At 42.1% G+C, this 27,358-nt stretch overlaps 1 protein-coding gene across 2 annotated transcripts in view; it reads right to left on the bottom strand.

The window, feature by feature from the left end:
• LOC139674889 (unconventional myosin-X-like) overlaps positions 1-27,358 on the bottom strand; it is a 98,218-nt gene that overhangs the window by 7,337 nt on the left and 63,523 nt on the right. For both annotated transcript variants that reach the window (XM_071561843.1, XM_071561842.1), the window contains 14 exons: positions 26,412-26,518; positions 21,817-22,122; positions 18,738-18,777; positions 16,454-17,245; positions 14,779-14,902; positions 14,052-14,295; positions 12,758-12,853; positions 10,730-10,823; positions 10,088-10,143; positions 8,326-8,468; positions 6,432-6,626; positions 4,477-4,634; positions 3,127-3,250; positions 1,067-1,364 (listed from right to left, as the gene is read on the bottom strand). In XM_071561843.1, coding sequence (XP_071417944.1) covers positions 1,067-1,364; positions 3,127-3,250; positions 4,477-4,634; positions 6,432-6,626; positions 8,326-8,468; positions 10,088-10,143; positions 10,730-10,823; positions 12,758-12,853; positions 14,052-14,295; positions 14,779-14,902; positions 16,454-17,245; positions 18,738-18,777; positions 21,817-22,122; positions 26,412-26,518 — 2,777 coding nt within the window. The remainder of the gene's footprint in view (positions 1-1,066; positions 1,365-3,126; positions 3,251-4,476; positions 4,635-6,431; positions 6,627-8,325; positions 8,469-10,087; positions 10,144-10,729; positions 10,824-12,757; positions 12,854-14,051; positions 14,296-14,778; positions 14,903-16,453; positions 17,246-18,737; positions 18,778-21,816; positions 22,123-26,411; positions 26,519-27,358) is intronic.

The raw sequence follows: 27,358 nt of genomic DNA, 5'->3' as shown, positions 1-27,358 counted from the left end.
GCAACCTGCTTTTACTATTCATTTCAAAGTCACGTCGGTGACATTGCTCAGCAATGTGTGAAATAAACAGTTCAAATTTTCAGGAGTTTAGTACCAGCTGAAGACAGTAGAATTGACTATCTCAATTTACAAAACTGAGAATAAAACCTATGACATCAAATGTAAACTTTTTTCATTTATTCTTAATGCTGTTTTGATGGCTGTGTTTGAGCCACTTTTACAGTATGTTTGAAAACCAAGAAGATAGAAAGTAGATGCTTCTCTTCCCACCAAGGCCAACAGGTCTAATTATAACATTAATTGCAATTCCAGTGATAAAACCATGAAATGGCCACATTTCAGCATTTCTTAGACCCAGGTCCTGGATGTAGCTATTTGGTGTACTGACACAAATTTCATCTCACTCTTTCCTAATCTGGAAGGAATTAAATATATTTTATTGATCTTTCTCATTGTTAAGAATGGAGTGAGGCTACATGGCTGCAGCTCAGCCCCAATGCAGACTGCTTTGTAAAGCTACATTAGATGCTGAAGATGAATTGGGAAGAAACAGAAATTATTTAGTTCATGAAAATAGGAGGCTAAAGCAGATTAAAAGTAAAAATTGTAAGCATTGTGTGCTTAGTTAAAGAAACATTGAAAAATAATAAACTGGATTACAGTGTATCTCCTACTACACAGTACATATTTTGCTTGTGCCAGCTGCAAGGTAGTACATATTTCAATGAATATGTAAGTTCAGTCCTCACCTTTCCTGCAGGTTGGTAATGTTTATATGTACATTAGTAAGCAGTAAATCACTAGCTGTAAATCCACTGTAACACAGTCTCATGGTATTCTGTTTAGGTAACTTACACTCCACATCCTTTTGACACAACAGATGGATGGCAAGTGGGGAATTTGAATACACAGAACAACTGGTAGCAAGAACGATGCACAGAGGTAGGAGGCTGGAACACCATAGGAAGATGTTTGCACAGGAGGAGGGCGAGATCAGTTACCACAACAGGGAGTGGAAGATAAGCAGAGTAAAAGGAAATAGGCTGCAAATAAAAGGAACATTTACCTTCTAAGGTGGAACTTGAGGTAGCGCAGGATCCCTCTGCTAGGCAGGAAAGTGCAGCTCATACAGGACATCAGCTGCCAGTGGTGCAGATTCCCAGTACTGTTGGGATGCGGCATGTGGTTAGTCTGCTTGATGAGCTGACAGTACACTTCATCACGAAGAGGCTTTAAATCATGGCAGGTCTGCAGGATGCCTTGGATAATGGGTATGGGGTCAGACACTGTCTCGATTTCCTGAAGGGAGTTAAAGATCTTCACTGCTTCATCCTGTAAGCTGCTGTAACCCTTTTCTTGTTGCACTGGGAAATAATCACAAAAGTGACAAGAAATGAACATCATCCTCATTTTCTGCTGGCCCAGCAACACTACAAGGAATTGTACTAATCTGTACAGCAATCTGAGCTCATACCTTGAAGTTCAATTTATACTCAAAGTTCATTAATGCTTTCCCTATAAAAGTTCAAATGCAGTTTTATTTAGTATTTGCCATCATCTGACTTGACACCACTGCAAATCCATTTTTGGATACACTGTGCAGAAAAGCAGAGTCATGTTCTTAAGGCAGATGAGCACTGAAAACTAGTTTAGGCTTCAGTGTCTGCAACTGAGGTGCCCCCTACCTCTGTGCATACTGAAGCCTAGCTTGTATACTTTCAAAATTCTATGTTGTGCCTGTATTAGCTTTGACCCCTGAGCCAACACAGAACCTTCACAAATGAATGTACAACAGATGCAACTTTAGCCTATTGTTTAGATTCAAAATGCTTAGACCAAAATTGATTAAGTTTTTTAAGTACCTAAATGCGTGCTTTGAATTGCTTAGACATATGTGATACCATCCTGCTGTGTAGGCTTGCAATCTGCTTTGCACATCTCTAGGGCTTTAGGTCCTTCTTAATCCCCTGTACAGCCAGTGCTTTCCCATTGCCCATGCATGAACTGTACAATACAAATACACAGGCCTTTGCAGTAAATTATACAGTGTAAGTCTTGCTTTGTAATTTTACTGTATGTCAGAATTTATTTTTTCTGGACTTTTAATCTGCCACATCATTGGATCCTTGTATTATGACAGATAGCAAGTAGCTAGTACCCTTTCACTTTCTCCATGACAACCTTCCATCCCTAAAAACTTTTTTTTGAGGTTGAACAATCCTGCTGTATTTGGTAGAGCTAAACTAAACTAAACTAAACTAAACTGTAGGTAAGTCCTACAAAGCTTTTGATCATCTTTGTGTAAGTCTTTACTCATCTTTGAAAATATGTAGAAGGCAAAACTGCATCCTGTACTCAAGATGCAGGTGCAAGATACAACAGTACAGCTGCACAAAGACATTTTTTTTCCTTTTCTAAGCTTTCAAAACCTTTCATTAGCTGTTTTGTTTCTGTACTCACCACAGGAGTTGCATTTTCATAAAACTTTGTAAATTTGTGCTCACTTTCCTAAGCAGAGCTAGATCACTACCTATGTGGCAGACTGCTTTTCCCATATACATTGCTTTGCATATCCAACTTGAAATTAATTTCTTAAAAGAATTTCTGACTCAGTCACTCCACATTAGCAATTCGTTTATAGCTCTTCAGCACCAGCTTTCAGTTTTAGTACATCAAACAGCGGAATCATCAGCAAATCACTTTGGTTTTCTGGTGGCCTGTCACACAGTCCAGCACTTTCATGTTCCTGACATATTTGAAGAAAGCTTCTGTAGGAATACTATCCCACTGTCATTTACGTGATGTCATTTGTTGTAGTATTTCCACTGGAGTCACCTACAACTCAGTTTCACCTAAAGAATGACAAGCTGCACATCCCCCACATGGATGATAAACTAGCTGCCCCCATTCAATGTAAGATTCAGTGTCCCCATGGTAAGAGGCAGTGAACACAGACCACATTCCGGAGAAGAAAGGGAGAGAGAAAGGGACTCCTACCTCTCTGAACCCTCTGGGTTACACTGCCTTACATAGATCTCACCTGCCCAGAGAGAGCTTACAGACCATTATGTGGTGTTCAGGCCCTCAAAATGTGAGCGGATTCTGTCACTTGAGTAAAATACTTACAGTTGACACTAACATCTCCATAAGGTAATGGGAGCAATGGAGAATGCAAGGGGTGCTGAGTATATCGCAAAATTGGGTTCCTCCTATACGTCTGTTCCACTACTTCAAGGTTTGTGCTGTTTTCCTGAAAATAAAAAAAAAAGAGAAAAAATAATTATCCTCAAACAGGGACAGTCCTTTGCAGGGTGTCCTTATACAGTTAGATTCAAGCTCAACCACCTTTGTCTAAATTTCTGAAGGTCCATAGAGGGACTATGTCACCAAAGCATAGTTCACATCTAAAAATTACTCTGTACATTATTTCTGAACGTTAAACACAAAATAGCCATGCTGCAACACACCACATGTTACCAAGCACAGAATCTCGCCTTCAAACATGGTTTGTGACTGATACCTAACGCAGGTAATGTAACAGGCATGTATGGCATGATTCCTCCCTCATATATCCTTCAAGCTTTTAACAGTAAATAGTCAATGGACTTTCTGACCATGGATCCACCATGTTCAATATGTACTACGTTCTCCTGAATTTGTCTGGTTGTACCACATGTGTTTACAGAAAGAACAACCAAAATACAGCACATGGGGTTCAAAATCTGGGCCTGTTGCTACCACATATGCTGGTATCACATTACTCCACATTTTGTTCTATATTCCTTCCCTAAGAACATTTAATGTTCAATTTGTCCTTGAACCCTGAGCTGATGTTTTCCAAGATTCTCTAAAGTCACTCCCACCTCATTCTTCCTGCATACACACTACCTAGTTCCACCTAATTTAGAACTCATCACAGACACATTTCTTCTGAAATATGCTTTAGTGTATCTTCTAATATGATTCCAGGTTTAATTTACTGAAGTTTTTAGAAAGTTTCTTGTAAAAATTACTCCTGCTACAGTGGTGCAATTTCTGGTATTGTGAAGGGTATCTTCTTTCCACCCTTTACTCTGTTCTTTAACCACACAAGCCTAAGGTATGAAGAGAACTTTGGGGTACATCAAAGTCAGATAGCTGGTAGGAGAAGACTTTCATAGCTATGTCTGGAGGGTGCTTAGGAGAGGAAAGGATGAAGCAGGGATTTACAAATACTTGATGGTGTAAACCTGCATGCAATTTGTAATTGCATAGTTATAACCTAGACTTACGCAGACCAGTTAACATGCTAATTCAAAATAAAAGTCACATAATATTTGATTTTTTTTTGTTGCACAGTCATTTTATTTTTCTTTATTCTTTATTTTCCTCAAGACAGCAACCCCATTTTATCCACACTCTCTGCAATGGTCAGGTAAGGCCAGTGGTTTTCTGGCTGCTCCCAGCTCACCTGGGAATTAGCAGGATGCTACCTACCCTGATGTCATGAATGAGTTGCTGTGTAGGTGTTTCTATGGGAACTTTGCTGTCAATAACACCTTGAATGGCAGAGGCCCAGCGCATAGCTTCATTCAGCAGCTTTGTGTACAGTCTGTAGGAGTGCTTTCGCCCATGGACAATGATGTTCCAATAACCTGTGGAGAAACAAAGAAGCTGGAAGGTGAAGCCTGCTTCCATATTATGTTGTTGACTAGAGGTTAGAAAATGTGACGTCCACCTACAAGAAGGGCCAGAAGGAGAATCTGGGGAAATACAGGTCTGTCAGTCTGACCTTGATAGCAGGGAAGGTTACGGAGCAGATCGTCTTGAGTGTAAAAGAAGGGCAACGAAACCAGTGAAAGGTCTGGAGTACAAGTCCTGTGAGGAGTGGCTGAGGAAGCTGGGGGTGTTTTAGCCTATAGAAATGAAAGCTTGGGGGGACCTTATCACTCTCTACAACTGCCTGAAAGGAGGTTGTAGCCAGGTGTGGGTCTATCCCTTCTCCCAAGTAAAAACTGATAGGCCAAGATGAAATGGCCTCAAGCAGTGCCAGGGGAGGTTTAAGTTGAATATTAGGAAAAACCTCTTCATGGATAAGGGCTATCAAGCATTGGAACAGGCTGTCCAGGAAAAGTGGTTGAATCACTATTCCTGGAGGAATTTAAAAATTGTGTAGATATGGCACTTAGTGACATGGCTTTGTGGTGGACTTGACAATGTTAATTAATGGTTACACCTGATGATTAACTTAGAAATCATTTCCGCTTTTAATGATTTTGTAGTTCTTTTTTTGTCTATAGCTCGTGGCTGAGGAAAACCTTTGCTGGTCTGATAGCAACATATGTCGTGTCTGGTTAAAACTGACTAGGCAGACATGAACATCCCCATTCCCAAAACCTATTTATCAGTAGAAAAGTACAAATCCAGATTTTGGTACAAGGACAGCTTTCCAAGATACAAGTATCTTGCAGTGTAACACAACTACTTGCCTGCCAACCAGGCAGCTCATTTTCACAGACAGCATTTGAGCTACACTGTGCTGTTAATCAATCAGAAAATGACCACTCTACACACAGCACCCAGTCAAATTGCCAAATCAATTCTCACAATTTTTAAAAATACATGTTTGACAACATGAGAGAACATGTCAAGGTAATGTTAATTCTTTCTGCTAAAGGCAGCCCTAGACATCTGTTGAGATTAAAAGCTTGGACAATTTCCTGTGAATGAAAAGAAGAAATTTTCTCAATTTACTAAACGCTTCCAGCCCTTTTAAAGAGTCTCCCAAGGAACTCCAGTACTCAAATGTCCAGTATTTCAAGTCTTATTCTAAGGTTCAAACTCTTTGTCAGGGAGAGTCACCCTTTATGCTATAACCCATTATAAAGCAAGGAATGGAGGATCATGTCAGATCCTCGCTTCTCAGAACTGTGCCATGTTGCACAGCAAGAAAACACAGGCCTTCCTCATCTTTTGTTTCTAACAAGTTGAGTGATGCTTTAGAACATACTCACAGTGTATGGCACTGCTCCTATATAAGAGGCTAGAATTGACCCCAGATACAAATGTAGGTCATGCTACAAAGTGACAGACATTTATGGAGATGTATCAGTAACTCACTCATCTCACTCACTACAGTGTCAACTATAAGCACTCATACATGTTGCCTTATTTGGGCAACACTTAGATAAACAGTGACACTACCCAGTGAAAAACGTCAGCACTGTGTATCTCCATCAGGAAGGGGGACTTACAATCACTTGGACACTGCTCTCTGGCCCTTTGCAAATCTCTTAGAGCTTCCACAGGCAGAGGTGTTTGCAGTCAGACACAAAGCCTCAGATGACACCAAGACAGCTTTCTCAAAATGACACACCATTACAGTCCTGCACCATCTCCTCTTCAGGAGCTACATACATAGAGTCTGCTCACTGAGACTTGCTTCCTCTCACCTGTGTCTTTGAAGACCCTCTCATCAGGCTGCACTACAGAGCAGAGGCTGTTGAGCACCAGTGTGCCAAGCTTGGCAGCTGTGCGCTCAGATGACTTGTAGTAATCGAGGGCAGTGTTTGTCAGAACAAACCAGCGCTTCTTCATCTTCAGGGAGGACATCTTGTTGCTGCTCTGAACCTCCTTATGAAGCCAACCTAGCACAGAGACATAAATTTGTCAGTGGTTTCACCACTATAGCAATCCTGTCTCTTCCCCGGTGGGTCTCTAACTCTGAGATCAGAACTCCACCTCCCTGCAAAAGACTCATGCTAGGACCTACAAGCTGTGCTTTACTGGTATCCTCCACAGTTACTGAAAGAAATTAGCCCAAAATTTTCAACCAAGCAGTTCCATCCTTCAGCCCAACATATTTTTTTTACTAATGATCTGCCATCACCAGTGTGATCACCATGAGGGCATCCTCTATTTGAAATGTTTCCCTTGAAAGCACAAACACCTGAGTAAATAATTTACAATTCATTCTTTCAAAGAGATGCCAAATGCCTATCCAAACCTTGATGGAAGAGGTTTGGTGATACATGTCTTCCATTAGAAAGTTCACTACGCGCATCTCTTGCATATACATGTATCTCTTGCTCCCATGGTCAGGGCAAATTTCACTGTCATTTTAGAATCATCGCAAAATAAAGGAAAAAAGGACAAGCCCATATGTAGCAGGAAAAAATTACAGTCTCCATTGCTAAAGCTGTCAAAAAGACAATTTTCAACTCAGTGGTGTAAAAACCATTGTCTACCCACAAGGCAAAAAGCTCCGGACTGAGCCCAAAGGCTCTATGTAAAGAAAATGCAGACACACTTTTCTGAATATACGCTTTTGTGGCTACATTGCCATCACACAGACATCTTACTGTGAAGTGCAGAGCATACATCAACTTTGCAAAGGATCATTCCTTTTTTCCTCTAACTAATGAACGAGGTAAAAGGAACTGCTGCCTTGCAATTAAGTATTTTGAATTTAAGGTACTCAAACTCTTCTCTGATCTGCTTTACATCACTCAGTCTCCTTGAAATTTTTAAGCCTACGATGGAAGGCTTCAGCCACATTTTGGCGAACTTTTTCGTCCTGTCCTCTTGCCTTGCCTTGCAACTCTTAGACCTTTATTGCTTCATAGACACTTCCTGGGAGATGTAAAGCAAATTACTCATGCACTTGCTTTCCACAGACAGGATCAGGAGTGTCTTCATACATTTAAGACCGTATGATGAGCTTCAAGTATTAAGGAAATTTGCAAATATTTGAAATGAATGGGGGAATATATTGTAATATACGTGTGATCACTACATATGCTCTGCAATCTTGAATAAGCTCTTACTAAAGACATAATTTAAATCTTTTGCTCAACTTCTGAGAAGGTTTTTCACATCACTATGTCTACCATAATCAGATTAGTTAGTTTAGCTGAGGACAGCAGCAATTCCACAAAGATTTCTCTCCCTCTCTCTCTACATGACAAGTGTTAGAAGGAACAGAGCTTTCTGACAATAAAAGCCACAGTGTCGTGTTATAGTTAACATAACCCAGCTGCTCCTAAACAGCAGCCATGCTCCTTCCTATTCCCTGATGGCATTTGCTAGACATGTTGAAATAAGTCATGTTACTAATATCAGAAAATTAAACATATAAAGTACTTAATTTTTTCCAACTAACAGGAATCAGGTAAGAGCCAGGCCTAGCACACACAGGGTGTGGCAAGCAGCAGGAAATGAAGGGCAGAGAATGGCTGTTTTTGGAGATCAGATAAACCCTACATTGACTTAGCAGCAATCAAGTCACCCTTTGAGATTATAAGCAGAAGGTGAGTTTCACATTCAATTGCATGCATTTTCTTTCACCTCGTACAAGGAATTCCTGGCCATCAACCTTAGATTCGCCTTTCGGTTTCTGCAGCAGGGATATCCAGTGATGCATCTCCTCCGGTGTGTCACTGTTACAGTGAATCACTCGATTTGCTGTGATGATCACAAAAGAATTTGGTCTGAGAGAAAAAAAAGCATTAAAGTTATTCATAACCATGTAGACATCTCAACTTACAGAACACTCAAAGTCATATTTTTATCTCCCCTTAAACAATCCGGAAGACTCTCTGAATACAAATTACAGAGAAGTACAGAAATACTTCTGTGCAGTTGGTCTGCAAACTGATGAATGGAAAGACCAAGTAAATGAAATTAAGTATCTTTCAAAAACTGTTTGCATATACTAAAAAATATTAATTAGCTAATAACCAGCTGCAAAATGTTCTGGGTTCATAAGCAAAGGACTTTGATCCACCCTATGATTGTACTATGCTAGTGCTACTACCACTGGGCTGAGCTAGTACAGCCATTCTCCTCATACATATTAAAACCAGTGATGCAATAGCAAATAGAGGTCTCAATAAAGTCAGCTAAAATGGGCTTGAGATTGCTTTTAGAAAGCATGAGCTCATCCTGACAAAACAAAGGCAAAATTGTTATGTTGCTTCTAGATGACTTTGTCCTTCTCCCAGACAACTGTGCCCTGCCAAAAGAATATTCACAATTCTGTAGAAAATCAATGCTTTACAGGAAAAGTATGGCCAGTTTCAAGAGAATAGACTCAGAAAACTTTGAAGGCAAAACCAAATTTCTATGAGAAAACAGAGAAATTGAAAATTAGAATGCAAGTATGGAGCAAAAGGTAAAAGGTGCAAATCAAAAAACTGTAAGTAAATTGCATAAACCTATGAAAGACAAAACCAAGATGCATACAAATATTGGTTGAGAATAAGTCTTCTGCTCAGAATTTGTTCACCATTGACTCAAAACACTGATACTCCAGAAGAGTGTATCTCAGCACATACACAAATTTTGACTGTTCAGCTTACTATTTGTTCCTTGTTTTTACTAGTATACAAATTAATGATGAGGAGTACAAGCTGAGAACACTCTAAAATGCTTTGATCAATGAAATCTTAGTTTACTGCTGAGATTTGCATTTTCTAAACTAGCACCCTAAAGTCCTAGCAATCTGTGTGAGGGAAAAAAACAGACCACAGAGGGAAGTAACATAATAACTAACATTTTACTTCAGCACTGTAATAGGTATCTTTGCCCTGGCTGAACCTCCTAGTATGTGGGAAATAATTAAATGTTAACACAAAGTGATACAAAACGTCCGACAATCGCTTCAACGAAACTAAATGAAGGTCTTTACATTGCAAAAATTTCAAGAATAGAGATTTCTAAATTCATCCATTGTTCTTCCACAATGTTGTTTTTTCCCCTAAATTTACAAGATTAACTCAAAATTACTCTGTTGAAAAACTGGAAGTGCTGCCTTTCCTGGACATGTTTGTTCAGTGGTAATAATAGGTAAGACTCTAATTTACTGGCATTGTGATTATGCTGTTTTCGCTCCTGTGAGTTGAAGGAGAAACTCACTCGAAGACAACACATATGTGAACTTCATGCCTACAAAGTTGAAGCAAGCTAAAGATTTCAGTCATGTTTATTTGTTTGGAGAAAAAGGTGTATGAGTTTAAACAAATACAAACTACAAAGGAAACCTGCCCCTACCCGCAAAAATATGTTAGAGAGTTTCTGACTTACGAGCAGGTCAGATTGTTGTACCTACCTATCAGGGTTGTCTGAGGCACAGACAGAGTCAATAAGCCCAACATCCAGGGTCCCCTATACAGTGAAAAAGACACAGATTGCATCTTAGATTACAGACATTCTCCTTTGTGAATAGGATTGGAACTGAAAACACTCCTCTGAATTCCAGAAGCTTGAGTAGAAATTAACATATGAGAAAGGCATGAGTGAGTCATTTTTGCTCCCTTAACAGCCTAAGAAGTGCAAGGCTCCACAGGACTGGAAGAAAAACAGCTAAAAATTTCCAGAGCATATTACAAAGGTCTGAAATCACATTTACTGATATCTCCATACTGGCAAAATACATAAATACAGTGTTCTTCCCAACTGCCATCTGGAATAACTGTGACCCAGACTAGTCCCATCCAAAGGCATTTTATCTGCATGAGGCAGCCTCCTTCTTCTCCTCAAAACAAAGAGAGCTACTATTGGTGATCAAGCTGTGCCACCCACCACAACCACCATGTTCCCCTCTTTACTATCAGCTTTGATGCTTCTTTATAATAACTATCCAACTTACTTATACTGCTCATGATCTACAACACAGCATGTGATGGAAAAACACGCACAAATAGTTAAACACAGAGCTCCATGCCTACAGGCTGGTTGCACAGTAACTCACCACAGCATTCTTTGGGTTGGCCTGTTCATCCTGCATTTCCCTCAGCTGCTGTGCTGTAGCGCTGTGTACTCGACTCAGGACATTAAACCAACCACTGGCAATCAAAACAGACTCAGAGTTAAAATTTGGGTAGTGAAACCAGCTCTAGAATATGATGAAGGAACCTGGAAAGCTGCCATTGGGAAAATTTCTTCATTCACAGTTTCCTGAGTACTGTTGCCACAAAGTACCTCTTGGGCTGATCATATCAGACTATAATGTTGTCCTTTCTCCTTATTTATCCATGAAAATTCTATGCACGTTCTTCAACCCACTGACAGCTGCTCCTGCAAAATCCAGTTTTCTGCTTGTTATTCAAGAACTGGAAGTAAGCAGTGGCCTTACAGAGAGCCCATGTCAGTAGACTGAAAAGAGCATACAGCAGTGGGACTAAAAACAGTTAGTTGGGAATCTTCCTGGACTAGTCTTAGAGATGTCTGGGAGCCTTCTTAACTAGGCTCTCTCTGATCTGTTAATAAACTTCAAAGTCATATGGCTGGTAATTAATCATGCATCTGTTTATAAGTGAATTTGGAGTTAAAGTTTTTGTCTGTAAAAGGACTTCTCATTAGACATATCTGGAGGCTAATCACTGTTGCAGAACAAGTAGATTCTCATTTGCAGCTTCCAGTGAGATCAGCAAACATCTATACTTCATGAAGGATTCTTAAATCGGATGCTCTACAACATCTGCTAATCTGCCCTTTGCTAGTGCAAGTGTTGGTGCTTTCTTCTCCCTCAGAACAGAGGCTGAGAGGCCGGTGACAGAAGCCACGTTTGGTTTACACTTGTCCTAACAATTCTGCAGTGTTATCTTAGAGCATTGCAGTTGTGCAACTTTTGGGTTAAGAAGTTACCTTCAGCTATTGTCCCTTGAATTTGTCTGTTTCTTGTTCCTGTGGCTGATCTTTAGTCTATTTCTGTTAAATCGTGTCCAAACACTTTCCCCTTTCCTCTGCCTACACCAAATGAAATAACAGAACCTAAATAACTTCACAGAATCAGTAGATCAGAGAAACAGTTCCACTGTCCGGGTTGAGAGAGCAAATGGCCTGGTAAAAGTGGGAAGACATGAGCAGCTAGGGACAGTAACCTCTTAACTTGGCTTTGTATAGCCAGAACAGGTTGTTCAACCTGCCCTTAAACAACTGATTCCCACTGTCTGGACAAGTTGCCAAGAAGGAAGGACATGAGTCATTTGTTTGCTTTGCACTGGGAAGATTTTATCAGATGACACTACAGACACTGATAAGTTGCAATCTTTTCTGTGTCTCCTGGATAAAACCCAGCTGCTCTCACAATCATTTACAGACAACATGAATAGACTTTTTGTTTGATTCAAGATTCAATTTAATAAATAAATCAGCTATTAGACGCTCCAGTTTATATTAAGGTTTGTGTGTCTCCTAAAGTAACCCTTCAATTCAATATGCTCAGAACCACACGAGAAGGTAGCAGTCCTGTGACTAATAGTCTGAACCACCATCTCTATAGGAAGTCCCTGAAGTAAGTGTAGCACCTCCCAGAAAGCATGAAATGACACTCTAGAACAAACTCCCCTTTTCTCCAGCAAGAGAGAAATACTTGTTTCTCAGGCTCTCTCATGAGTGTGTGTGTGTGTGGCTCGGCTTCGCGAATGAAGATTTGGGAAGGGCTGTCCCCACATGGGGGTGCCCTTCCAGCCTATGCAGTGGATTTTAGGTGAGGTTCAGCGTGCGCAGAACTGGCCCCACCATTTAAGTCCTGAGGTTCATCTGCCACGGCCGAGCGAGCTTGAACAGTGCCAGTGAAGTCCTCAGGACTAGAACCTACAGCACCCAGTATTTCCCTGGAGGTCTCCCATCCAAGTACTAATCCGGGGCTGACCCTGCTTAGCTTCCGAGATCTGACGGGATCAGATGTCAGGGAGGCATTTAACTGCCTTCTCTCAGGAGTAGCTGGGTCAGAACTGCACTGAATGAACAAACCTAACAAAACTCCCTCTTATACCTGGCATCTTCTGGTGACTCTGCAACAATGTGATAAACTCTGTCTTCTGTCACAATGTCCAAAGCATTCTCCTTTTCATGAATGTCCACAATCTCTCTGGAACACAAGGAAGGAGAAGAGCCAAAACTGAAAACCTTTCACAGGCCTAAATTACCTCTGCTTGATTCTTTCACATGATACCCTTCACCATACAGAAGGGAAATCACTGGTTCAGGTAGCTTGAAACTCTGAGAGAAACAGAAAATTCCTCCAATACACATTGAGAAGTTTAAGAAGACTTGTACAGTTAAAAAAGCAAACCTTAAGGTGTTGCACATATTTCCTATAAGACACTAGCAGAGTAGATGGAAGAAGAGAGAACAGGGATGTTGATACAGAGGTCTATTTACAAAGTCGGGGGTGCCACTCTTTTTGGCACTTTGTAGTATAGTATAGTAGTAGTATGGCTAAACTTCACGAACAAAGATTTGGGAAGGGCTCTCCCCAGGTGGGGGTGTGCCCTTCGAGCCTGTGCAGTGGATTTTTCAGGTGAGGCACAGCGTGCGCAAAACTTGCCCCACCGTTTAAGTCCTGAGGTCCATTTGCCACGGCCAAGCGAGCTCAGGCAGTGACAGTGAAATCCTCAGGACTGTTTACAGCACCCGGTACTAACTGGGGCTGACCCTCCTGAGCATCTGAGATCTGACGGTATTGGATGGTAGAGAGGCATTTAACTGCCCAGTATGGTCTCCACTGAGACTCGAACTCATGATCTTGTGATCCAGAGTCCGGAGTGCTATTACACCACGGGACTGCCCTTTTTGGCACTTTACAGGTCTGCATAATGCTAAGAGGTCTCTCCTTTCTTACAGCATAAACCTAGGAATTAACTATGGCAGCAGAAAGAGCATTCAGGACTCGGGAAAAGGCACAGTACATGCTGCCAAATTCCAGTCCCACTGTGAGCTTCATACCACCTTTGTGAAATGCCTGGAAAAGCCAGAAAACAGATGGAGTCTGGGTAGGAGAGAATACATGGGGTATGTACTTAATTAGTCCTCTTGGTCTGACTCCCCCCATGGCTTGGAAAGAGGTCCTGCTGGATTATGAAATGCAAGACTGGGAAAAGAACTATCAAGTAATTGCAGATTCCCTTCAGAGTAAAACTAGAAGCTGTAATTCTTTTCCTTCCTTTGTTTCTGATTGTCTTAACTCTATGGGAGATACACATGCCGACGAACCGGCAGCACTGGACACTTCATTACTGATTTAGAGAGTAAGTATTAGGGATTAAAGGGATTATTTTTTCACTCACTTTGCCCTTCTGATATCAATTGTCCCCTTCAGCTTTTCTTCACTATCATTCTCAAAGTACATCAGCTTGGATTCTCGGAGCACAAACCAACGGCGTTTCCAGTTACGGCGCGAAAGTGTTGACATGCCTCCACCTTTTTTATAGAGCCAGCCTGACTTCAGTGCCTCTTGCTTGGTGCGGAACCACATGAAGGCCTCGTTCTTCAGAACACACCAGCGCCGCCTCCATGGGTTCATAAGACCTCCTGCAAAGTGGGCGAGCAAAATTTCATCAGACGTGCAACAAGGGCCATGTTTCCACCCTGATTCTGCTTCCTGGACACAACTAGTTGCCACTTCAGTTCCTTCATGAAATGAAGGAGCAAAAGAGAGAAACAAGGTTATGCTTAATTTCAGACAAACAGAACAAACTAGCGGAACAAACAAAATATATAGAAATATATGCCCGACTCTAGTGTTTCTGTACTGTATTCAGTTTTGTAGCTGAGAATGAGTCATTTAAATCCGTACCACATGGGCACAACTAGGTCTCAGTGGCAAAGATATCCCTGACACTCATCTCCCAGCTCTTCATTTTATTTGTTGTTTTAAATAAAAGAGGGGGGGGGAGGGGGAGAAGAATAAACTGAGACCTAAGAGCAAATAAAGATGATGATTCTGGAGAAACACAAGGGAAAAGCAGGTTTCCTGGATACCATTCTTCCATGGTTTTGGCAAAAGCCACTTACCTTTCATGTAGAGATAACTGTGAAAATAGGGTGGTCCTGAGCCATTGAAGATAGTGACTCGTCCATTACAAAACTCTTCATCTGTGTCAATGTAAATATCCACTTCTTCTTCACTGTCCAGAAACTAAAAGAAAAAGAATAAATATAGGCTACTTGGGTTCTCCTGGTAGCAGGAGGACTGGAGCAAATAAACAAGGTTAGAGAAGTCACATAATCAGAAACTACACATAGTCCCTTTGCAAAAAAAGCTGTAACGGTAAACTAGAGGCTTGACAGCTTACCCATTAATGCCTAAAGCAAGAGCATGGAATTTTCATACCAGAAAGGAGAGCAGTGAATGTAGCTAGAAAACTCCAGTTACTTGCAGCAGCAAAAAAGCTTGCTGTTTCAAGGCAGAGTCCACCTGGCAAAATCTAGTTTCATGGGATTCAGAGAAAATTTTTCATTTGGGAAAAGTTTTCTGATTTTTCTGGCAGAAAGGCCACAATGCCAGAAAAGACAGAACACTGATTTAACCCCAGCAAGGAAATTACTTGCTTCAGGTTGATTAGCAAAAAAAAAAAAAAAAAAAAAGTACAGTCCAGGATAACTGAACCATAAAAACATAGATCCGAATTACTGAAATAAAAGTACTGAATTTACTCATCTGTGTTCTCTGACTAGATAATGGCTGTCAGCCTAGAAAGTACTTCACACATGAAATCCTAAATTATCCTATCATTTCCTTTACCTTAAATACAACTTCCTTTGATTGGCTTTATTAATATAATTCTAATGAAGGCAGCTCCTTAGATCTTTTCCTTCCTCATATGCATGTTGCTTACTTTTATTTTCCTTTCTGTCCTCTCCCTGTGACCCCTTTATGCTCCTTTTTCCTGTCCCTGTTCCACTCATTCATGCTCTCTCCCCCTTGTCACTAAGTTTCAAACATTCATGGATTAGCAGCTACTGATGTGAGTCTACTCAGCTGCGGTTATCTCTTCCTGTGGCTCATGCTATGACAAAGTGTGGGGTCTAAGCTGAGATGCTTCAAGAGCAAGGCTAATAGCACAGCTTTACTATTCCCTCATTGTCTCTGCAGTAGGAATGAAAATGTTCAGTGGTTGTATGGTTGTATGCACTGGGACTCAGCCTGTATCAGGATAGTAATTTCCTCTAGCCTTAGAATAGCTTAACTTGTACACAGCAGCTGAAAATAAACCCTTGACTCTGAACAGAACCAGAACAAGAGAAGTTATTGTGATGGAGACAAATCAAATTCCAGTCCTTCTCATTTCCTCTTGTCATTGCCCACTGGAAGCTTAGGCCCCTTCTGTGAAATCTCTCTGAGATAGACTATATATCTAGAAGATACCAGTTGCCTGATTTTATTCTTCCTGAAGAGGGTTATGGTAACATATCGTGATGGAAACAATCTAAAACAGGTACAAGTGCTAGCTTGTGTACCAGCAGACACCAGACAGGATTACCACAACCAGACAGCATAATCACAAGCCCTCTGCCCTTCCGACTGTTTATGATTCTTCCCTTTTTTCAAGCTGTTTATTGATGTAAGAGAGAATTATATGTTAGTAACGATACCTAGAGCAAACAGGCATACAGTAAGAAGGCAAAGATGTTATAAATATCAACAAATTCACTGCAATGCCCAGAAAGGTGAAGGAGGGATTCTCACCGAGTCCAGACTGCCACGGTTGGAGTCTAGGCTGGTACCATGGGAGTGCCTCAGACCCTCCTCACCATACAGAGGCTCAGCTGAGGCATTAACTGCATCTCCATAGCCATCAAACTCCTCATGGTCGTAGTCAGACTCCACATCTGGGGGAGAAGTGTAAATTGGCTCTCCTGCCTCTTCACTGTTACTCCTCTGCATATCTGAGACAGTGCTATAGATGCTTTCTGCGGGGTCTGACAGGGCTCTCTGTTCCTTGGGGCTAGTCATCCTTTCCACAGATTGTCTGGGAGCAGGGACAACCTCTCCCACTTCCCTTTGGAGAAGTGAAAGCCTTGTGTCTGCAACTTCCTTTGAGTAGTTATTGCTGTTTCTTGTGCCATGCTGATTTGAGACCAGCAAACTGGAAGGTGGCTGTCCTTCATCATCGGCATGAAAACCCTCATCCACTTCTTCTTCAGCCAGTGGTGCCACCAGGCTGCAGTCAATGTTGAGTGTCCCTTCACTAGAAAGAGAGCGCTCTAAGTTCTGCACACTTTCATCCAGATTGCCAAAATCCAGCAGCTCCAGGAACTCCTGGGCAACCCTTGATGCCTCTTTTTCTAGTCTCTGGATCTCTTCTTCTCGCTGTCGATTTATTTCATTCCTGGTGTCTTCACAGTTGACAGACATGTGATCCTCTTTCTGTTGCTGCAACTTCTCGATCTCCTTCTCCAGTCTTAAGATCTCTTCCATCTGACGTTTCTCTTCTTCTTGCAGGGGAATATCCACCTCTTCAGGCTTTACTGTTTCCACCTTAAAGAATTAAAGAATTTATAACAGTGTTAAAGCAGTTTCTTAAACCTATATGTGTTCCTTGCCTGGACCTTTCATTCTTCCTGTTTCCTGTGCTTGCATTGTAACTTACCATCTCCAAAAAGATGACTCCAAACATCCTGCAATCATTCATGGTGTAAAAGCTAAAGGTAGAACTACTGGATCTTCAGATACCTCCTTTTTCCCAGCAGTCTACCTCCTTTCTGAATCATATGAAGAAGCTCACTGGGATCAGTGAATTTTAAGAAGAACCTCTCTGTCTGCTGCTCATGTTACAGCCCTTTGTACACTGCAATTTGGGTAAAAGCAGTTTGAAAGTCCATTCTCTCTTTTTGAATTTACTCACATATACCCACACATAGCAGAAAGTAACAATATACAAACACATATATGCATAAGCTGCTTAAGAGCTGAAGATTTCCCAGAAATTCATTAAAAAGATCTGGAAATTTCACTGCTTCCTGAGTTGGGGGTCTGACCACCAGAATCTAGGGCTGGAAGGGACATTTCCAATGAAGCAGGAATGTATCCACTCCAAAACCACTCCACCAAAACTCCACCCAGAATTCCTTGGCATTCTTTAGCATCACTGGATGAATGATGGCTTGCTGCTGAAGACTCTGTCTTATTCTACTCGCCACATTGAAGCAATAGGAAAATTCTAGCAGATACATAATAATCAGAAGACAGAATATAGTGATAACTTTCACTGATATTTAACTATAAGATAAGGCCACCACCCCCTCTATGGAGGATGTTGAAAACATATACACTTGAGAGAAAATATACACACATGACAAAAAGCAAAAATAAATTCCAAAAGGATTTTATGAACTTCCTTATAGGACTATGACAATGCAGTCAATTGGCCCCTGTTTTCTTTAGTTACCTTGTTTCTTGTTCTCTACCTGACTGTTCCTTGTGGATAATCGCATTTCTATACTCTGTCATGTCTCCTGAAAAAAGATCATCTGAAACTGGGGAACAAGTAGTTTGGGAAAAGAAGTAACAAGATACACAACTATTTTCACACACCTCAGGGTAGGTGATCTCCTCTTTGATACGTCAACAATCAAATCAATAGCAAGGGGTTTATTTTAGCTATGGCAGTGGCAAGCTGCACTCACTCTGGCTGTTATGGGCAACAATCCAGCAGAACAGACTGTGTCACAGTGTAGCGCACACAAGGTCATCTAATAAGCACAAGCAGTAGAGATAAAAACAGATGTCGCATGTTCAATATGAAAATTTTCAAATAGAAGCTATGCAAGCTGTACGCAAGTCTTGAAAAAAGCCCTACCTTGTTAACTCTATACACCTCTACTAAAGCCAAACACCTGCAAGCTTTGAGTGCCCAAGGCCCATTTTTAAAATAGTGTTGCAACAATAATAGTATCAAAGCATAGGCAATGAAGGACCCTTCACAGATACTCATAAGAACACATGTGAAAAGAATAGCTGTTAAACCTACCTGAGCCACCTGGAGTAGTGCATTCAGCTGCTCCTTTCCTCTGACAAAAAAAAAAAAAAAAAAAAGACACGACAATCAGAGACGGATTCAGTTCTCCTCTATGAGGCTTTCAGAATTACATGGACATATTATCCCTCCATGGATGAGATACCTGCTGTACTAATTTGAAAGCTTTTGCAATTTAGTAAAAATCCGGTTCTCTGTGGTTTGCATGACCTTTGTGGATGCAACGGATTTTCCCCACACACTTAACTTTCAGATCAATTAGGAAATTGGATGTGTAGGAACACTCTAGGAAGGACACTGGAAACAGTGACTGAAAGAGAAATCAGACCTATGATAAATGTAAACAGAATCTTCTGAAGTACTGTTAAGTCTCTGAATATTAAGGTTGTATGTGTGTAATTGACAGTTAGCATGAAACTGTGCTTGATTTTTAAAACATGATGGAATTATTGCAATACCAGCACTGAATCAGTGTTTTGTTTTGTTTTTACTGTATTAAAGCCCCAGCTTGCATAACTTCTCAAGGGCATGCAAAACTGTGCTTACTAGTGAAGATTGTAAGAGTCAGAGTTTGTTAGTAAACACGAGTAGAGGGGAAAAAACCTATCCCACAGTGTTGCATCTTCACCCAGATCAAAAAGGTTGTACTCCAAAGGAAAGCTAACACTATGGCTAGTTTCTCCACAGCATGTATGCTACAAGCAACTGAACCAGCAGACAGATAAATGCCTGGGTCATGCTTATGGAGCAGGAATAGGATGCGGCTGGAAGGAAGAAAGTTACCACTACAAGTGGTAACTTTCAGATCTATACTTCAACCCCAGAAAGAACAGAAGGGCAACAATATTTATTTCTCAGGCCTTGCAGCTTTTCCCAGCCAAATTCCAAATTGCAGCTGCAAGTCACAAAGGCCTTAAAGCTCACTCACTGAAAAAAATCCAGGAAATGTTTGTAAATGAAAACTGACGTGATATCCAAAAGGCTCCAACTCTACTGAAAGACCCTTAGCAGTCACCATGAGTTAAATAACTGCCTTAAATGAAAACAGAGCTTAGAAAGCAGAGCCATTTTAAAACAAATTAGGAATACCACCTACAATCTACATACTAATTCCTGCAACTGTTCTTCACATTTTTTAAACCTCTGGTATTTTCTGCTGCTTTTTAGTAATCAACAGATCTACACTCATCCTGAAAACTAGAGACCCAAAACTAGGGACAGTACTCCAACTGAAGTCTTACTAGAGCCAAGCAGAACAGAAGAATCACCTCCACATTTTACAGAAACAATTCCATTTACAGACAGCATCTGCTTTCTCCTCTCACACACCATGACACTGGTGACATATTCAACTTAGCCTCCAGACCTTCCTCCTGATGTTGAAGTAGACATTCTTCCTCCTCTTCCTATGCATTTGATTAGTCCTAACTGTAGATCTGTATATGTATTTATTGAAAGTTATTCTGTCTTCCAGAACCTTTCTTTAACTTGGCAAAATTGTTTGAATTGTAATCCTGGCTAGCTATATACCTACAGCCCCTCATCAGGTGGTTTTATCTGCAAATTTAATAAGGATAGGCTTGGTGCTGTGACTGCTTCCCTGTGGAACCTGTTTCGGTGCCCAACCACCCTCTGGGTGAAAAACTTTCACCTGATACCCAACCTAGACCTCCCTCAATTCAGCTTCATGTCATTTCCTTGAGTGATGTCACTGGTCACAAGAGAGAGGAGGTTAGTACCTTCCCCTCTGCTTTCCTTTATGAGGATGTTGAAGACCACAGTGACATCTCCCCTCAGTCTCCTCCAGGCTGAACAAACCAAGTACCCTCAGCCACTCCTCATACAGCTTACCCTCCAGACCCTTCACCATCCTTGTGGCCCTCCTACTGGATGCTCTCTAGTAGCTTAATGTCTTTTTTAGGTTGTGGTGCTAAAACTGCACAGAATATTCAAGGTGAGACCACAGTAGGAACAAGATCTACTTAGGACAATGCAGGCATCAGACCTGAGAGAGCATCTGTAGCATTTGGTATCAGCCAACCAGTCACTGATATTCTGAACTTGCACAGCTTCATGCTGCTGATGAGGATACTGTTGAAAATTGACACATTGACAAGATGGAGCCTTCAGTGTTTTTCAACAAATTTCTTGACCAAACTTCATCACTGGTATCACTGACTCCATGTCTTGTTCCATTGGATATAGCACCCTACTGTTTTCATCAGAACTGCAGCCTACCTCTTTTCCTTGCAACATGCTTCTAAACCTTCCAAGATCCAACTTTGGGACAAGTACATAACAAAAGCCTAGAAGACATGTAACCAGTTTCTTATGAAAAACAAAATATCATATGATGATTTGTTGAAAGTTGTGTAATAATCTTGCAGTTAAAGTTTTATGTTTTTTAAAACATAAGATTATCAAGAGAGACATCTAGTTTGGATAGTAGGATAGATAGGAGGTAGGTAATCATGAAGTGAACCGTAAATGATGCAGGACACGGAGGATTCTCATTAGCTGTACTGTCACGGCTCATAGATTGCCTCTTTTTGTCAAATTAGCTTTTGCTTCAACTTTCCTGATCTCTTCCATATCCCTGAGAGATAGCATGTCTTTGCTCAAGAGTGTAACTGCAGTAGCACAGGTAAGTTGCCCAGCTTGCCCTCTGATCAAGCTACACCAAAACTTATGATACTGGTACCTTCTCACACTGCTAATCCCTCCAGATTTTGGAAGACTGCATAAAACTTCCTCCACTGATGCAAAGGCAATGAGAAAATTATGCATCTCTGCCCAATCAGTGAAACTCCCTCCTTTACCTACATTTTGAAGCAAATAGAAGCAAAGATACACTAGATTTAGCTTTCCTGAAGGAAGCAGGACACTCCTTTTCCACATTGCTTTTCTATTCTATGCCGGGCACAGGCCACCACAATTCTGTTGGCTGGCACTGGGACACTGCCTCATGCAACTGTTATTCCAGTGTTACCATTGTGCCAGTGCCCCAGACTCGCTGAGACACTTCAGCAGCTTTAGTGCCAGGGAACTATGAGCACAAGATACCATCCTGTACCTTTCCTTCACCTCTTCCTCTTCCCGTTTCCTCCTACGCTCCTCCTCTTCTTGCCATTGTCGCTCCTCTTCCTCTCTTCTGATCTGTTCTTCCTCTTCTTGCCTCCTTCTCTCCTCCACTTCCTGCTTCCGCCTGAGTTCCTGCTGCAGCAGGTGCTGGTAGAGGCTGCGAGCCAGGCGGCCACGCCAGTGCTTCTGCAGGATGACTGCAGAGGCCTTCAGCCGCAGCAGGCTCTTCTTCCAGAAGTACGCTCGGTAGTTCTTTTGAATTATAACGACACTGGCAAGCACCTTCTGATACTTCTTCCTAAAAACAGAACCAGACACTCAATGCGCCACAAAGTCATACATGCTCTGCATTTCTCATGTCCTTGGTGTACTGACCACATCCACAGAAAAACTATTTGGGGAAAAATACTGTTCAGAAATGACACAATTTCTGTTCCTCTACTGCCACTGCCAGTAAATCATATTCACTCTACTGTTGTGCCTCTTACATCTACCACTGGTTTGTTTCAATGGGCACCTACTTTTGTGAAGACTTTCAGAGGATGAGGAACAGACATTTGGCACATGGAAAGGGAAGGTCCTCTGGCCCAAAGTCTCCTTGCATTGCACATACATACACTGACTGTGCAATTAGCATAATCATTCAGTGTTGATTTATTATAATAAAAATATACAAATGGCCTTACTATATGAGAACAAAGTCCCATACTGACCCATCTTTTAAGTGGACAAAATCAAATTACTCTCAGAAACGCAAAAAACAGTGCAAAAATAGATCTTAGTAACATTAATTTCATATTGTCTGGGGGAAAACATACTGACACTACAATCTTGATGGTTGAACGTAGCATTGTAACAGGTTCACATTAAAAAAATACTTCTATTGCACAACATTTTGCTTAAACAAGAATCTTAGAGTATCCTAAGTTGGAAGGAACTCAAATCAAATGGTATCAAATCAACTTTGCAGCACTCTAAAAAACATGATAGGGCCCCAAACCACAAGAATCATCATTCAATAATTCTGCAGGCTAGTAAAGTTCTAGAAAAGTAAGGTTTTGGCTCTGCATTACACACTAATTTTATCAAGGACCTGAAAAAAAGTCCCTGGTAGAAGTTTGTACATGATACACAAACTGAACAAATAGCAAAAGCATTATTAGTATACAGTAATCTGGATCAATTTGTAAGCCAGATTCAAGCAAACAAACAATCCAAAAGAGCCAACCATAAGGTCTTCAAGAATCAAAGGGCAACACACCTGATCTCAGACTATGTTGGGAAGCAGCAAGTAAAAAATGGATTTTGGGGTCCCAGATCATCAGCAGAAGGCAAACTCCCATCACAATGCTATAGAAAAAAATACTACTGGGATTCTTAAACTTGCAAATGGAAATACTGCATACAAGGGGACTACACTGTTGTTTTCATCCTTTTATTATGTGCTAGCACCCCCATTCCAAAAACAATTTTAGACGCTCAAGTCATTTCTGAAGAAGCAGGTTTCGAACCAGAAATGCATGCCTACAGAATGAGAGCACTTGCGGCATGACCTTAAGAAATGGAAAGGGCTAAAGAAAGGTTTGATCCCAGGCAGATTACCCACATTTCTGGGTGGTATTTTATTTTTCCAATAAGGGACATAACAAGAATTAACCAACTTGAAGCTGACAACTATTATGGCTGAAAATAAGCGGATTTTTTAAAAAAGTAATTTAGTATGTTTATAAACCTTAATATCTTGCTGTAGGGAAACAATCACTGACACTATTCAAATCAAACCCTTCTTCAATCCATATCACTATTTGCAAGAGGAAATTCTATGGAGCTGTTACACAGGATCTTGGGCCAGCAGGCTACAGTAATCCTGTGAGGCCTTACAGTCCTAGAAAGCACACTGGAAATAGCAGAGTATTCTCACATACCCTTCCCACGGACCTTCTGCAACACCTTGAAAAGACAACACACCTCAAAATCCCTATCCTGACAATCAAATTCCCTTTAAATGGTAACAGGGATCCATGCTGACAGCTTGCCACACCCCTGCACACCAGATATGTCAGCCCAGTCAAAAAAATCAGGAGAGGGATGCTAATAGCAGCAGTGTGCAGAGGTCATGCTCTTTTCCGTAAGTATTAAGTCAAAGGGAGGAAGCGCAGAGAAAAGAGGAAAGGGAAGAGGTGATGAGAAGTAGGAGGTTTTGGATTAATTGCTCCTGAGCTGCAGTTCTCTCATCCCTGTTCTGTCTGTCCTCCTTGTGTCCTGCACATGGGGTGTGAACAGCTGCACATGCACTCTCCGCCAAGGCCGATATAAGTGCATCAAAAAGGATACTCTGACTTTTACAAAATGCATCTGCCAGAAACTCTCTCAAGTGCAACATGTGCCAAGCCCTGCCCAGCTACAGGCCAGCTCTGCCTGGTAATCTGCCAGGCTGCAGTGCCCCCTCATTCCTCATGACCACAGCCAAGCTTGCAGATGCCCTTCAGCTGGAATTGCTGCACATAGGCTGTGAATTTCATTTCCCTTGTTCAGCCTTCCACTCACCCTCTTGCATTGGATAAAGAAATTTAACCTGCAGCCCATGGGGAGGGGTTGGGAGACATCCTGACCAAATATCCCACAAGAGAAGACAGGGTGGCTGCAAGGCTCCAACACTGTATTTGAAATTTAATTATTCTGTCAATGAGCTGTAGTTGGCAGTTACGCCTCCAAGAACTAGAGAACACAGGGCTATAGAGCAATTTGCTCTGTGTTCTTCCCCTGACAATATAGTCCTGCAGAATCCAGGGAAACAGCCAAATTCATACATGGATCCTGTATTATGTGTATTTTGGCTGGTGAAGCCATTACCTGCACCTCAGAGTTCTACAGATTAGTTACATAAAAAAGGGGTGATTTCAATTGGCTTGATATTCTTGTCTTACATTGTAGTGATCAGTCAGGGATACTAGGCAGCAGGAAATGAGAGCAAAGAAAATCTGGTACTCCAGGCTCACAGAACAAGTTTGCAAAGGGGAAGAAATTAGTAAAATCCTTCCTTCGCCAGTCTACTTTGAATGAGACCAAATGAGTTTAAATATACATACACTTGCAAAACTAACAGAAATGGTATCAAGCTTAAGGCAGCACTCACTGTCAGTCCTGACCTCCATCCAACTCTGCAGAGACTGTTCAGTACCTGCCCAAATAAACTTGTGCCTGCTGGACTTTTTTCAATACAGGTGCAGGGCAACTGGAAACTCTTCACAGAAAGAGCTAGAGAGGAGAACTGGAAAACCTTTCTTTACTCCCTGCTCTCCTCCCCTGGAAAGTCCAGTTACCTCCAGCTGCTTGTGAGGATTTTCACTCTGGCTGCAGAAGCACAGCTTGTTCTTAAAGATGAGACACAGAAAAGCAACATGTGGGATGAGGAATTCCTATCTGTGAAGGCTGAAGGACCACAAGATTTCTAACCAAGAGGAGCAGTGCTGCCCCACTGCCTTCTATCACAGCCTTGCAGGGCAGCAGCTTCCTTACCGGGAACTCAGAAATGCAGTAATCCAGTATGCCTGGAGTGATGTTTCCCAGAAAATCAATTTTCCCGTGCTAATCCCTACCCTTCTCTCCAAATGTTAGACACAAAGTAAAATAGAGCAGTGACCCTGACAGAAAGTATTTGCAATCTCATGTACAAACAATAGAGCTAGCTCACTGGTCTTCCTAAAGGGAAATAAATAAATGAATAAAAGCTCCAGAGACCAAACATGTATTGCTGATATTCCACATTGGCAAGGCAGGGTACAACCCTTGCACAAACTTCCCAATGCAAAATCAGGTGTACCTGATGTAATGGAGCTCTAAGAGTGCCTGCTGAAACAGCTCTGCTGGCCAGGATTTCATCGCTTCAAACCCTTGACTGACAGGTGTCTGGAGCAGAGACCAGGCAGGAAAGAGCATCTTACTGGGATTAAGTGTGCATGCCACAGCCATTAAGGAGTCAGCTGTTACACTGACTTCGAGGGCCAGAGGAAGGGACCGTTTGTCTGCAGTTGGTTTCCCCAAACCTTCTCTGGTCAGGTGCAAAAGGGAGCGGCAACAGATTACTGTTGCAGAGCTGGCCAAAAAACAATTCTGAACAGTTAATTAGAAGGAGGGGGAAATCACGAGGCAAACAGGCAGGGCAAGGAAAGAGGGTGAGCAAAGGCAGAGCTGCAAGTAAGGAAGAAGCGATTTTCAGGGGGAGCAGAAAACAGAGTTGACAGGCACAAGGAAACTGAGAGGACCCAAAGCGTAGGTGGGGCCCAGCCAGGAGAGCCCTGAAGGCAAGGAAAAGGTGTCATCAGAGGCAAGCAATGTGTACAGAGGAGCTTGCTGAGCAGCGTTGAGGGAGGGTGCAAGCGTGCACAGAACTGAAAAAGAGGTGCCAACGGTGCAGGAAGGTTTCAACTGAGCCAGTCCTGGCAGGGAGGGTAGATCCTGCAACTCCCCCTTGGAATACAGGAGGGGAAGACGGGATGGATGCTAGGGGACTAGAGAGCAAAGCAGGGGGTCAGGGCAACCCAGGCACGCAAGCACAGGGATGGTGGAGTAGCCCCCAGCACTGACCTTGCCATGTAGCCCAAGACGTGGGCCCGGATGACTATAGCTGCTTTCCTCAACTCCTCTTCCCGATCCTTCTCCAGCTTCTGCTCAAGAGCTTCCTTCAGGAAAACCTGACGCCACGGGGAGGAGTTTCAGTAAACACAAAGAGAGGAAAGAAGTCAGTCCTCGGGTGAGTCGGGAGGTTTCATCCCAGTGAGCGGCGCGGAGAGCGCTCCGTGCCCCGGCGGCCGCGGTGCCGCCGCCCCTGCGCCTGCCCCGGCGCTGCCCCGCGGCGCCCGCACTCGGAGCGCCGGGGAAAAGTTTTATAGCGGCAGAAACCAAACTCCGAGCCCAACCCCCGCCTGCCTCACTCTGTGGTCAAGACTTAAAAGAGAGAGAGGGAGGGAGCAGAGGAAGGAGGGAAAGAGGAGGGAGGAGGAGAGCCCGTGCCTGCGATTAACTCTTTCTCAGCTGACAGCTTTCCCTGCACAACCCGGTACCGCCCTGCAGCGGGCACTGGGACCTACTTGGGTGATTACGTATCTTGCAAAGAAACTCCTCCGCGTTTCAAGGAAAGGAAGGAAAATTTAGATTTTTAGACTCCAGGAGGCAACCCTAACATCAAGCTTCACAATGGAAGGCAGTCTGAAAGCCAAAAGCCCAGTCGAGGTGCAAAACTGTGCATACCCTCGGCCCACCTAAGCAGGAGCCCTCCATCAACCTCCAGAAACTCTGGGGTAGAGATGTTTCCGTGCTGAAGAGATTCAACAGTGCAGGATGCACTAGGGGCAACTGAGCTTTGACAGTACAAGTCTTCAAATATTACTGGCTGCATTTCAGTGTCCAGTATTTTAATTCTCAAGCATCTTCCATCACCTGTATTCAAACCTCTGCTCAGTGCTAAGTGCTTGTGAAGGATGAAGACACTAACTTAGACACAAAAGAACTGAGATACAAGCAAGATAAGACCA

This window comes from Pithys albifrons, chromosome 8 (genome assembly GCF_047495875.1).
Source record: "Pithys albifrons albifrons isolate INPA30051 chromosome 8, PitAlb_v1, whole genome shotgun sequence".
Classification (NCBI taxonomy): domain Eukaryota; kingdom Metazoa; phylum Chordata; class Aves; order Passeriformes; family Thamnophilidae; genus Pithys; species Pithys albifrons.
Note: the sequence above shows the minus strand (reverse complement) of the source record. Positions and strands in the feature narration are given on the sequence as shown.